The 14919-nt window shown below is 40.4% G+C and overlaps 1 protein-coding gene across 1 annotated transcript in view; it reads right to left on the bottom strand.

Moving 5' to 3' along the window:
- The window catches only part of LOC104860368 (probable C-mannosyltransferase DPY19L2), a 78020-nt gene that overhangs the window by 58035 nt on the left and 5066 nt on the right, over nt 1–14919 (bottom strand). The window contains exons 2-5 of the mRNA XM_010621500.1: nt 13392–13537; nt 9934–9958; nt 8124–8211; nt 4029–4166 (exon numbers count right to left, since the gene is read on the bottom strand). Coding sequence (XP_010619802.1) covers nt 4029–4166; nt 8124–8211; nt 9934–9958; nt 13392–13537 — 397 coding nt within the window. The remainder of the gene's footprint in view (nt 1–4028; nt 4167–8123; nt 8212–9933; nt 9959–13391; nt 13538–14919) is intronic.

Raw genomic sequence — 14919 nt, forward strand, 5'->3', positions numbered from 1 at the left:
ATATATATATATATGTATGCAAAGTAATATTTATATACATAGTAATCAACTCTGTAGTATAAATAACTAAAAGTTAAATGTTAAGTCAGGCACAGTGGCACACACCAGTAATCCTAGCACTATGAGAGCCTCACACAGGAGGAATGTGACTTTGAACCCAGCCTGGGGAACTGAGCTACCTAGCAATATCCTGTTGCAAAATAAAAGATTAAAAAGGGCTGGGATGAACCCTGGCTCAGTCCTTAGGCCTGAAAAAAAAAAGGGCTCATAAAAGCAAAAAATTAAAATACAATGATAAAGAATACAAAAGTACAAATATTTGTAAAAACATTTGACAACACTTCATTTAGATCTTGGAATTTATCTCTTCATCAAAATACATTATTTTAAAAACTAGAATGAAATGGAAGAATAGTTCCTGTGTCCATTCTAAGATCAAGCAGAAGATTTAATTAACAAATTCTTCCCAATCTGCAATAATCCATTTTTAAAAGAACAAAGACAAGGGCGAAACAAATAACAGAAAAAAAAATTGCAAACAAAATGCTTGCATCTGAGAGATTTTTTAAAAAAATGACTTTATAGAATTTGGATGATAATGTTAGATCACTGGGGAAAAAAACATAAAAAAATAAAAGAGTTGGAATGGAAAATTGAGAACTACTCAGAGCTAACACCTTTAACATTTGGGCCCGAGTCCTTCTGGTTACCTTCTTGGGCATTTGAAGCATGCAGTTAAGAGTACCTGTATCACAAAATGAGATCAAGACCATATTTTAGATAGTAATAGAATATATATCACTAAACGATAACATAAACATCTCCAAGTCCAGTAAATGTAGATTTATTATCTTATCATTTTATTTTTCAAAGCTCAACATTCTGCTAAAATGTATCACTTCATTCCTAGTCCTGGGCATTTTTCACACATACACGAAGGTAATGTATTAGAATGTGCACTAAATCTGGAATTCCATTCCTTTCTGGTGTGCACTCTGACACAGCAGAGAACACAGGGCTTTCACATCAGCTCTTAAGTGAAATCCTGAACTGTGCTAGTTACTATTTCTTTGGCCTCAAGGAATCCTTCAGCCTTGGAGCATCATGTGGAAGAGGGAGAGGATATGAGAGTTTGTATAGAAAATGCTTTCCAGTATGGTGGCACATGCCTGTAATCCCAGTGCTCTGAAGGCTGAGGCCAAGGACTGGCTGCAAGTTCAAGGCCAGCCTGAATTACAGAGTGAGACGTTATCTCAAAAAACAAAACAAACAAACAAAATGTTGGCAAATGGCAAACATTGAATACTTTTACTTTTTCAAAATATTGAGCTTCATGTGAGAAATTAATGTATATAACTCAACACTGTTGTACTAACCTAGAGGTGGCAATAAATCTAGGTCTCAATACTATGTTTGCAAAACATGAAAATAAGACTCGTTACCTATCCTCTATAATGCTATCAAGTTTTAGAAATAGTTGTAATACAACAATTAAATTGAGAAGCTGACTCTAATATGTACATAAAATGCAATTTTGAGAAGAAAAAAAAGATTGGAAAACTACTTTCTTTCAGAATTTACAGCAATAAAGAAGGCACAGTTTAGGTATTAATGCAGACATACAGATCACTAGAACAATATAGAGAATCCCGAAATGGGTCCACATGGTCAATCAATTTTCAGCAAATGTGCCAAGACAGTGAGTGCAAAGAGGAAAACACACAATGATGGAACACACAAGAACTTTCTGGCATCATGAAAATGTCTCATAACTAGACAGTGGTGATGGTTATATACTGCTACACACTTGTTATAACTCAAGAACTGTATACTCAAAACGAGTGCACTTTATTGCATGAAAGTTACACCTCAGGAAAGCTGAAGGAGCAAAAAGAGGTCAGTATGAAAAGACATGCTCAAGACAGATTACTAAAGATGATGACACAAAGTACAGCAACTATGCTAACAAATCAATAAGAAGACTATTACTGAACAGATGACAAAGATTTATATAGGTTATTGGTAAAAAAAAGTCCAAATATCTACTCAACATGATGTTTAGCTGCATGAATAATAATAAAGGAAGCACAAACTATAACAGAAAGCCACCATCTCATGATTTCAGAATAAGGAAATGAGAAAGGTGAATTCTCCTACACAGGAGCGTGGTCGCTGGAGACACCAATTTACCAACATCTGGCAAGGCTGACAAAGGCTCACGGCTCCTCACCAGCACTGTACCTCCGGGTTCTTGGCCTAGAGAAAATCCTGTCCATGCACAGGAAGAAGCACCTACAGGAGCCTGCATCTCGAGCTGTTGGTAATAGGAAGATTAGAAATCAATTGGTGTTTACAAATAGAGAAGTAGAGGAATAAATGTCGGAAGTAATTAAATAGTCAAAAGACTATCCATATGTAGTCCAAGTCTACAAATATAATGCTGAGGAAAATGTTGTAGAGGGGCATATGCAGTATGAGAACATTTCTGTGGACTTAAAACATGGAAACCCATGCTTGAAATGGATCAGATGGATCTGCACATATCTATGATGAGAGAATTTAAGGCAAGGGGAAAGAAGCAAATGGGTCTAGAAGAGAAACAATGGTGATTCTGACATTACTTAACTGTTTAGGTTATTTCGAAAATCTAGAGCAAAAATGTCCAAAGATTAGTATTTTCTTATCCTAATACATAGTTAAGTAATGCTCTGTAAATCTCTATAATCTTAAACATTTCAAAATAGAAATAGCAAATTTAAAACCTATTAAATAGGAAAGACTGAAAAGTAGTAACTTTTAATTAAACTACTACACTCTGAGATAACTCGAAGCTCAAAATCAGTGTTTACCGTGTCAAATTCAGTATGTATTTTAGAGTCTAAAGTTTTTACTAATCCATTGTTGCTTTTCATGTCAAAAGCCATTCTACACAAATTTTGGGGGGAAAATCATCTCATAATTAAAGTATGACTGTAGCTGTCTAAGGCCCAGTGTCACCTTGCCCTGGAGCATGACACATGGAAGCATAACTCCCTTTTGCCTCCTGTCACAGCTGAGACCTCAATGGTCCCCTGATGCTGTGATGCTTAAGGGTGAGATCACATCAGCTGAAGACATCCTGGTTCTTGAGAACCCAGTAGCGACACAGAAAGAGAATGGTCTCACCTGAGGGACAAATCCCTTGTCAGCTTAACTCATCCCACCTATTTTAGGAATGCTCTCCTTTCCATCCTCATTACTGTGAGATCCTCATGGACATCGGATCACTGCTGCCCCCTAATCACCCCATGCTCCCTCTAATTATTGTTAGACCCTGTAAATGATGGCTAATTGGAGAGTCCTTGTCTTTGCCCACTCTGAGGTAATGACCTCCCGGCCCCCCATATACTTTGAAATGGTCTATTTTTCTTTAGCCTTCACCTAACCCTGTCCCCCTTTTTAGGCAGTGAGAGGATTCATTGGCCTCCAATATTCAAGTCTCTAGAATCTGCAGATTCCCATAAAAACCATACCAAATTTTAAGGTCAAGCAATAGAAGCTATCCAGAGATTTCTGGCTACATGACTAAATCAGTCTTTTTTTGTCCACCAGTGCAGCAGATCAAACCTCTGCCACTGAGCTACGTCTCCAGGCCTTAAACCGTCTTTCACTAATGAACTGTCGCTGTAGGGCACTGTCCTGCTCATCACTTCGCTGGCCCTTCATGCAGTCACCGTGCCCACCCACATGCTATCCGAGGCCCACAGGCCCAGGGAGAGTGCTCATGACTCACTTTCTCATTTGGCTGGTTTATTACCTGGCCATGACTCCCATACTAACCTTAATTCTTTAAGTGCACATGAACATTGTTACCGGGACCTTTACATATTAACAAAGGAACTTCCATTACTCTATTCAACTATACAAGCATATATAATCAATCAACCTAGCAGGTGCCCTCCTTTTTATTAGCCTCAATATACTTAGTGCCTTTATCTGATTAAAAAAGAATCATACAGCAAGTATTATTCATCTCAAGTATCACTCACCTCTGGATAAAGATGGAATCGTTTCACTGCATTAATTACAAGGGGATACTCAGTAAGCCTGTCATTCATAATCATCCACAGGCCTTCCAAAAACGAAGGTGCTTCAATAATAGTCTTGAAATAAGAATAATAGAGTCCCTTTATAAAAAAATAAGACGGCACATATGGTCAATATAAATAAAACCTCAAAATATTTTATTTCATTTTTAATTTTGTATTAGTACATGTTAATATTACAGACAGAGGGGCTTGTTTGGGGAGGTTTGTAGGTGCATTTAACATATCTCCATCACTTTCAACCCCACCCAGCCCTTTCCCTTTCCACCCCACTCCTGGTGATATCCTTCCTCATCTTCAAAAGTCCACCTCCTCCTGGTTACCTGCTGCCTCTTCTTTTTTTTTTTCTTTTTTATTTAACTTCTCAAACATGTGATATTTAACTTTCTGGGTCTGGCTAATTTCACTTAACATGATGGTTTCTAGTTCTATCCATTTTCCTACAAGTGATATGATTTCATTTTCTTTGTTGCTGAGCAAAGAATATTTTTATAACTTTTTAGAACAGAATTTTCTGGAAAAAGAAAGAGTAATAATAAGAATTCCTAATTACACCTCCATCTGCATTAGTGGGCTCTGACAGCATGTATTTTCAGATTATTACTGAACTATTCCACCAATTTTTCTGTTTTTGAGACAGAGTCTTGCTATGTAGTTCTGGCTGGCCTTGAACTTACACGTAGCCCAGGCTGGCCTACAACTTGTGGTAATACTCCTGCCTCAGCCTCCCAAGTGTTGGGATTATGAGCATATGTAATCACATCTGGCTAGCTTTTCTACTAGAGCGATTTAAAGTAAGTATATGATACACTTTTGACTTTACCCCTGTGCTTGGAATGTGTCACAATTCTATCATAATTATGGACCCTGAACAAATTTGCATACAATCCTTTTCCCCCACACTCTTAAAGAACATGTCATGATCACGAGCACACCATGGGAATGGAACTTCATGCTTTCATCTTATTTCACAGCCCCATGTCTGCCTCTGCACAAGGGGGAGTGGAAACGTTGGGTGGCTGGAAACAATTGGTGCTGGAAAGGGGGTGACCTTAGTGACCATCACTCCCATGTACAAAATCATGGCTTTATTAGGCCATCAAGGGGCTGCTGATTTAAAACTTGGGGATTTTAAAAAAACATATTGTTTCATATTAGTTCCCTCGTCAATATATCATTTTCAAGTAGAATGAAAAGCAAAGGACAACATCAATTTTAAAAGCAAATAACGGGTCAAAGGGTTTAAAAATAAAAAAGGGTCAAATAAAGGGTTTAAAACACTCTCCTCCCTCCAAAAATTAAAAATAACCTACACTAACTTTATATTCACTTGTTTTATTTCACTATTTTATTCCTTACACACACAAGTTTCTTTTATTCTGAATTACACTTATCAAAATTCCCAAAATTACTATTTATAAGATCCACTGATATTACATTTTTAATACCATGAGCACATAACAGCTTTTAAAAACCCAAGTTCACTCAGTTTTCTTGGTATAACATTTATTTTATCTCTCCTGACTATAATTACAAAGTTATAAGCACAAATGGTACAACCACATTTATTCTTGAGAGGATTTTGGTGTCTGATAATACCTGGCCATTGGGCAACATCCAGTAATGGTTCCATTCATCAAAGACAGTGTTTTATTCAACTTTCTAAACACAATGGAAGATTTATTTTGAATTAAAGGGAAAAGGCCAAGTTACAATACAAAATCAAATTTTTTTTTTCACTTGGTAGAAGTTGAAGCCAATGTATAATGCCAATCAAACATCTGTCCCATGTCCCATTTTGCATTTTTAAGGGTCTGCAAGATCAAGGTCCTTGTGCTTGCTTTGGTTTGCTTTTCCCCTTTCCTGTATGCTTTTCCTCGGCGCTGGGGATGGAGCCAGGGCCTTGAGGATGCTGGACACCCACTCTGCCACCTTCCCCGTCCCTTTCACTTGCCCTCAGCCCTGTGTCTGCCTGGGGCTCTTCCCACCTGTCCTGGGTTCTTTCCACGGTGGTCTAAAAGAGTTTTCTAATTTTCTATGTGCCCATTTCCATATTCACATCATTTTCCATCTTTCACCACACACTGCGTTTTCTTTTGTCAGTGTGAGAGCCTCCAGCTGCTATCTTGAATATCTCTTGCTATAACGCCACTCTACTCTGAGAATACTTCTAAGTCTGTTAAGCTCTACTGAGGCATTGTTTTCTCTTTTCAGTACTCATCTGCAGAGAAACTCCTGAGAGCACAAGATGCGGGCAGATCCTGTGAACCGGAAGTCCTCTGCTTTATTTTTTGTTCATTCATTAATTTTATTGGTACATTTTAGTTACACAACATGCTGACTTTCATTATTGGAAATTTGTACCTTTACATAACATATCTTGGTTTTATTTTTTCCCCATTCCCCTGTCCTCCCTTAAACCCCTCCACCCCTCCCTATTTATAAAGACTTTGTTTCCATTTTTTCCTTTTCCCATATTTATTCCTTTCCCTTCTTTTCTTTTCCCCTACCCCTACCACTTCTCCATCCTGTCAGCTTCTAAAGTGAAGATGTTTGAACTGATGTCTGACCCAGCCAGTTTTTCATAGTTTTGACTACCAAATATGAGTTCATAGGTTTCTTTAGATGCACAACAAAGTGTTATAAAAATTAAAAAAATATCTAATATGCAAAAACCTGTATACAGGGAAATGGTAAATATATAAATATGAAGTATGACCTAAAAATATGAATGTTTAAATTAAAAAAGTATTTATAGTAAAGTAAAAGTCACATTGCCATTAACCTTCCTGAAAATCTTCCCCTTAATTTCAAACACACTTATCCCATCCCTCTTGCCGCTTTCTGAGCAGTGCAGAAAGTTCTCTTTCGCATCTTTAGTTGTACTGTTGTGGCTGCCTCGATGTCCTGAATCCATTGAAAACATTCACATTGCATGCTCATTTTGACTTTGGGGAAGAGCCAGAAGTTACATGGGGCCAGATTCGTTGAATCAAGGGGATAAGGACACATTATAATGTTTTTATTTATTTACTTAGTTTTGGGTACCGGGGATTGCAAGGCAGGCCACCGAACCGCTGAGCTAAATCCCCAGCCCTATAATGTTTTTATTTGACAGAAATTTAAAATTATTGAATTGATTCCGGACATCAAGGCAGCCAGGACAGCACAACTAAAGACATTCACCAAAGAGGACTTTCGGAGCTGCTTCAGAGTGGTCAGTGTGGTGGGATAAGTGTGTTAAGGGAAGTGAGGAGGAGTATTTGGGGGAACAGGTGGGTAATGACGATATGTCTTTTACTGTGGTACAGTATAGCTCTAAAACGGCCCCCAAAGCTTCACGCGTTTGGAAGGTGACTGGATTATGGGGCATTTAGCTGATGTGCTCTTAGCGGGTGGAGCCTGGTGGGAGAAGACCGGGTCACTGGGGGCATCACCTAGAAGGTTAAATCTCCTTCCGGCTCCTCCGTCTGCTTCCTGTTCCCTAAGAGGTGAGCAGCTTTTCCCCTCTAACATGCCATCCTGCCTTGGAGCCAGCAGAGTAGGGCTGAAACCGTGAGCCAAAATAAACCTCTCCTCCTTTAAATTGAGGGCATCAAGTATTTTGTCCCAGCATTGAAAGAAGGGACTGACACATGCTGTCGCACACATTTTTAAAAACTTAAGCATTCACCATACATTTTGATTACACCATGTAAGTTTTTTATTAATAATAAGATATTGTTTTGCACCAGGTACTGTAATTTGTGCCTCTGTTCATTTATCTCCTTTCATTTTTACAAGAACCCTGTGTGGTCAGCATTATTTCTGACGAACAGAGGAGACGACTCAGTACCAGGATGTCCAGTTTTTCAGAGCACTACAGGGATTACACAGATGAAATAAAAAGCGGTGGCTGAAGTATCTAGTATTCTGGAAAAATTGATACAGACAGAAAGGAGGAACGTGTAACAACACTCACTAGAAATCCATTTCCTTCCTTTTGCTTTACAGTCTTACTCTAAAGCACAGATTAACTCATTAGGAGAAAGAACTAACCATTTCATTGCGAAAAGACATCTCCCGTTCCAAAGTCGAGAGGTGAGAAAAACGACGGTCATTCTCAAAAAGTGTTGTTAAATGCATCCTTGGGGAAAAAATGAAATAGTACATTTAAATCAGAACAGGTTTCAGAATCAGTACTGCTATTACAAAGTCACAGGTAAGTAAGGTAAGAAAGCCATGGAATGGAAAAGATAAATTTTTATAACAAATACAGAGTCAATGCTATAGTTGTTCATGAACTTAGTATGTTTTGGGGCATTTATAATCCAGTGCAGCACACACTTTCTTAACTCTGTTCTTAATCTTACTTGTGTGTATATCTAAAATCCTGTGGCTCTCCCCTCTCTTCCTTCTACCCAGGCCTCTAAATGAGAACACAGGCAGGCTTTTGTTCAACAAGATTCAAATGCAGTGGACCCTTGACTTAGGAACTCAATTCATTCCCGAAGCCTGGTTGTAACTCAGATTGGCCAACTGAAGGCTCAGTCTCCTCTACACAGCTTTCAAAGTCTCTCTCCTGTATACAGGAAGATCTCAGTGTCCTTAGAGAGACATTAGCCCAGGATTTCTCAATTTCCCACACAGGAAAGGACACTATCATGTTCCTTCCAGAACTCTTTAGGGTTAAATCTGTATCTGAGGCCATCCGGAAGTACAAGTTGCTGGCATTTGGGTCACAAGTCAAGACTCTGTTTATAAGTTAAAACTAAGATTCCAGTCTTAACCCAAGTTGTTTGGGTGTCAGGCTGGTCATAGCTCAAGGGTCGACTGTACCACGTTTGGGAGATACCTGTGTGACTGTTGAAAAGTGTTCAGAATATAATTTTAAATAACATCACTTTAGTTCAAATCAGTTTTTAAATAATTATAACACTGCATGAAGGTACAACTTTAAATGCCAAAGAACGCAGGATTGAACTGGAAGATATTTTAGTAGTGCAACCCAACAAGAACTGGCAGTGACAAAAGGATCATATGTGACAAACAAATTCATTTGTGGTCAGTAATTGTGCAGTCCTTAATTTACGTAGTGCTTTTCAATGAAGTCAAAAAGGAGGCAAAACTCTGGTTCTTCACTTACCCCTATTTCCATGTGGGTCACTGGTACCCACAGGGGCTGGTGCCTGCCTCCTACCATCCCAGCCCTAGCGCTTGACACCAAGAGCTCCCTGGAGGCCCAGCAGCTACAGCAGCACTGTGCCCACAGAACGTGGGGCGGACCCCACCCTTCCCACAGTAAAATCCCTGGAGGAGCTCAGGAGGAAATGAGAGCATTCCAGAGGGAAAGCAGCCTCATTTTCCATACAGTTACAAATAGAGCATGTTATGAAATCCAGTGCCTGTGCATACACACTGAAGGCCCAGTCATTTAATTCTTCCCGGACCAGAAGGAACCTGTTCACTCCTACTGCTTTCCAATTGGCAAGCATTGCTAAAAACTTTATGTCACTAACACAGTTACCACCCATATAAAATAAAGAAATTATTGAGTAAACTTCAAAATATACTAGAAATATACTACAAAAGCTATATATACAAGAAACACACATAAAAAGATACAGTGGTAAATTCTTTGGGAAAGCAAAGGTATTTTAATTCACACGTTACTATTTCCCTAATGCATCTGTTTTGTAAGTGCTGCTTCACACATGAGGTTTGTATAATACAAAGTAATACACATGCCTATAGTGGTACACTTAGAGAGGTTCTATACACACAGCCAGAAACTACTTTATGGTATGCTCATTGTGATGGCAAATTTTAATCCAATTGTTTTTTTATTTCAACTGAAACTAAATCTTACCAATGCAAAATTCCCACAAAGGCAGCTGGAAAAAGAGAAAAAGAACATAATTAGGCGCTGCTTATTAAATCCCTTTAAACCAAGCATTTCATATGCAGTTGCTTCCATGTCTAGAGAGAGCACACACTAGGCCAGGTGGCCAACTGCTTCTGTCCTAGGAGCACAGGGACGACCCCAGGGCCTGGAGCATGCTGTGAATCCTGTTAACCTCTCCTTGTGCTCAGAGGACTGGACATCAGCAAAGGAAGAGACTGCGAGGGTTTGTATCTCACCGAGGCAGTATGTAAGAGTGAAACAAGGTGTGACTTGGATCCCTCTCTCTCCCTCCCTTCCTACCTTCCTCTCTCTCTCTCTCTCTCTCTCTCTCTCTCTTCCTCTCTTTCTCTCTCTGTGTTCAGCATTATGTTCTACTGTCTCTTCTCTTCTTCTCTAGCCCTTTGTATACAATTTTCAGAAGCAGCATATGTGAACATTATGCTCAGCAAGACTCTTCGAGGAATACTCTAGCCCATAGGAGCACTCTAGAACCCTGGACTTCACACTCCTCAGAAGATGGTTAAAGGCAGCAAAGCTCTTCCTCAGCAGCGCATCTGAAAGCCTGGCCCACACCTCCAGCCCTGAGGAACTAACCAGCAGTTCTCCTGAGCTCCCAGACCCAGGCACTGAGATGGCCCAGCACAGCCCCACGCCCGAGGCTGGACTGAGCCCTTAGTCAGATCCACAGTGAGGGGCTTACTGAAAAGCTGTGAGCTCAGTTGCCCTGTCACTGAAAAGTGCTTGTTTCCAAGGCCAGCTGGGGCTGAGGAAATCCCGGGGACATCAGGATGGCTGGGAAGAGGAAATGGAGTTGGCACAAGTTAACACATCAAACTCCATTGTTCTTAAGAAAGGTTCCACATCTTTTCTTGAATGAATGCTCTTTAGGTTGCTATAAACTTTGGGTTAATTTCCAGAGTTTTGAAAACACTGATTTTGATAATTTCCCAAGTATCCTCTCCTCATTGCCATGGATAAATGAATTTAATTAACTATTTAAGACATCCTGCTTCCATCTAAGATTTTGTAACATATTTTTTATGGTTGTCCTGAGTCATCTCACAGAATACCAATTTTACTTTAACCTCTTAAAAAATTCAAAAATTACTCAGCTTAGCAAACAAAATAAATTCAATTAAAAAGTGCAATGCTGGGCTGGGGATTTAGCTCAGCAGTTTGGTGGCCTGCCTTGCAAGCGCAAGGACACAAGTTCAATTCCCAGTACCAAAAAAATAAAGTGCAATGTTGAAATTCCCAATGATGCATCAGCTCTTTCCCCACGTGACTTCTGACCCTGGGCTCTTTTTAACACTTGTCAGATTTACTTCTTTTGTGCCTGGACCAGCAAACTATAGTCTGAGGTCTGTTTTTCTACTGCCTGTAGGCTAAAAGCAGACTTTAATGTTTTTAAAAGGTGTGACAATAAAATAAGAAAAGAAAGATGAAACAACAACAGAGACACTACATGTTCTACAAGCTTAAGTGGTTTGCCCACTGGATCTTCAAAGAAAAAGAACTGTACTACCATGTAAACATATCTTTTATTTTTGGTGGTGTTGGGACCTCAGGGCCTGGTGCATGCTAATTAAGTGCTCTCAACCCTAGGATGACACATTCTACCTAATACCTCAGAAGCTCTCTGAAATTAAACTTAAAACCTTCTCTCTAAACTCCAAACAGATGTGTCTCTGCTGAGGCTTAATTAATTGTAAAAAATATAACCATGTTAGCATTCTCTTTCTGAAAATTACACTTACTGGTAAAATTCTTACATATAATACTTAAATAGAAAGAAACGAATATGCTACCAAATGCTACCAAATTCATCTATCTTCCGAAAGATCCTAATTTTTTTTTTCTGTATCTTACAATCCCTCTAATCAACACACATTGCAAACTCACAAGAGAGGGACAGACAGAACAGGGGGATGGCGCCAATATTAAAAATGCATGCGGTGTTGATCACAAGCCCTTTCATTTGTGGTGAAAGCAACTTCTCTGCATCCCGCACCCACCTCCAGCCCCTCACCCTCCACCCCATGTCCATCTCCTGCAGCTCACCTCAGAAGGTGACCCCGCTTCTTATTTTACTAAAACAAAACCAAGGGGAACAAGGTCACTTAACTTCTTTTAGATCCACTTTTACGTGTCTCCAAACCTTTCTTCCTACAGTAATTGTTGCTTTTGTATTCATCATTTCAGACTTTGCTCTTTCAAATCCTCCTTTTCGTTACTCTTCCATCGCACGTCCTCCCCTGAATCCTTCCCTTCAGTCTTTCCTTCCAGAGCCTAAAACACTTCCTGTGAGGCAATAGCCCTTCCATCTCTCTCCCATTCAGTGTCAAGATTCTTGGCCTGTTTCTTTCTTACAGGGTTCCATAACTCTCTTAAAGGACCAACGACATTTCTGTTATCAAAATCAATGAACTCTCAATTTTTCAGCTTTTCAATCTGTCGGCAGCACTTGATTAGATTCTTACGTATTTCTCTCTAATCTGTCATACTGACTCTCCTAGTTCTATTTTTCTAAACACATTTTACACACGTAATCTGGCTTTACTTCATCTCTTAAAGTTTAAGAGTTTTCCCGAAGTATATTTCCTCTATGCCTTTTTTCTCTCCACATTGGTATCCCTTGACAATCTCATTCAATCTTAGTTTTACTTCTGCTCTTATGAAGATAAATTCCAAATCCACAATCTTCTTTTTTTTGTTGTTTGTTATAGGGGATCGAACTTGGGTCCTTGCATTGGTGAGGCAGGCAGCGGAACCACTGAGCTAAATCCCCAGACCCATAATCTTCATTCCTGAATGAACTTTCTCCTCCTTCCTCCTCCCTTTTCTTTTTCTGCCTGGCCATCTATCCGGTACGTTCCATTTGTCTCCATCAACTCTCACCTCCGTCCTCTCCTCTCCACGACTACTGTTACTACCTTCTTTTACATCTCTGGCCTGGATTCTAGTGGTGCTTTTCCAATTATGCTTTCTCTCTCCTTTCTCACTGCATCTCCATCCCTGCTATGCCTGTTGCCTAGTTCCCTGTGAACCACACTTCTGGTCAAGTTGCCCACCTATTTAAAAAATCATTCAGTGCACGAAATGCCACTGAACTTAAAGTGCTTGACGTGACTGCATCTCATTAAAAACATTTTCTAAAGAGAAGAACCAATCATTGCCTTCCAAAAGAATGAGTTTTAAGTGCCCCAAACCCATCCTTGAACTGGGCTCTCGGGACTGGTGCCAAGCGATCCTTTTAACACAATTCCATCTTCCTCTTCTTTCAGGAACTTTCCTGCAGTCTGACTGCTCTTGTGCTTTGAGAGCTCTTGACTTCCATCCTGCAGTTCTGCCTGCCCTTAATACTTATTGGCACCAGCTCCATGCATCCAAAGCTTAGTGCTTTGTTACAGTTGAAATCCCACCTTTTCCCAAATGTCTTTGCTGATTTTGCTGATCTCCTTTCCCACATCCTACCCTAAAGTATGAATTCCCTCTTCTGCGCTCCAGAAACTCATCAGGTGTCTTCTCTGTGACAGCCTCCAGCCCCCGTTGACACTTCAGGATGTGTCTATGGCCGTAATTACACAGCTGGTAAAATCTACACAGGACTCCTCATGCACTGCCACCCTGCCACATGTGGGGACTCTTTCTCATGACACCAGCCAGCCAACACACGGTGGAGACCTACAGCAATAACTTGCACGGAGAGACACCCATCCACATCCCTGTTCATATCAGCAGCCACCTCGCCATGGGCCTAGCTCACAACTGGTTCCACTGAGACGCTAACCTTTTCCTCTCTCAAGATACAGAAAACGAGGGCTGTGAATGGAGAAAGAAAAATCTTCCAATGCTTACATTTGAACAACTCTCCGATTTTAGATATTAAGACTCTACAGCAAGATTCAAGTACTTGTAAATGGGCGTTAATGCCAGGTAGCATACTGTCTACTCTGACCCTATTTCTATTACAGACAGATAAGTTAGATAGAAATTAACAGTCCGAGAGCAACTGGGCCTTGAAAAGAATGAGTGCAGGAGACATCAAAATTTGGCCGGAGACCAACAGGAAGAGAGCTAGGGCTGCAGGCCACCCTAAACATAGACAGCAACTCGATATTGTACTGTTATCAGCGCCACGGGTTCAGCGTCAGATGACTGGGTGGGGACCCCAGAAGCCCCGACCCGGAAGTTATAGGTCAGCCAAAGTTAGTGATGACTGCCATTTACCCTCCCTATTGGATCTATATCAGCTAAGCTACTACACTTGTAACCTCACCGGTCAGCCTCAGCTCGGCCCAGAATGGTCTGAAATATGGTCACTGTCCTGCATGAACCGCTCAGACAAGGAAGTTCAGCGACAACCCACTTTCGGGACTCCCTCCTGTCTCTCAGGAGCTTTATCTCAATAACCTTTTACTACTCTTAAGTTCTTTCGTCCTCATATCCGTTTTGCGGTTATTGACAGAAATGCACTCGGCACATCTGAGGTCGTTAAAAAGGTCCGGAGTCACTTCCCTGTGACATTTCCACTATTAATGACCTCAACTAATTAAAATAACACAGATATGATCAAAAGACATCACACACATTGAAGCCCCTCCCCTAAGTGAATCCAGGGCAGGGGGTAATGGAGAGAATGATGGATGTTACGTGCGTTAAAAATATGCCACAACGAAACCCTTCATCTGTAAAACTAATATGCACTAATAAAAATGCGGGGAAAAGAATCACTTCCTTTTTTGTTTTATTTTAAATGCAGAGCACCATAATGTCTGTCCACGAGAGGCAGCCAGTCATCTTTAGTCTCTGACACTGGCTGTCCTAAGGTAACTTTTTTAAACACAGGGCCAGGCGCCCTGCAGAATCCCGACGCGGCCCCAGCACCTCCAGCGTGGCACCCATAGGCCCACCTCCATCCAAGCTGCCGGCGCCCTCCCGCCCGCTCAC

Source organism: Fukomys damarensis, unplaced genomic scaffold, assembly GCF_012274545.1.
Source record: "Fukomys damarensis isolate Sample0158 unplaced genomic scaffold, DMR_v1.0_HiC HiC_scaffold_17, whole genome shotgun sequence".
In the NCBI taxonomy this organism is placed as follows: Eukaryota; Metazoa; Chordata; class Mammalia; order Rodentia; family Bathyergidae; genus Fukomys; species Fukomys damarensis.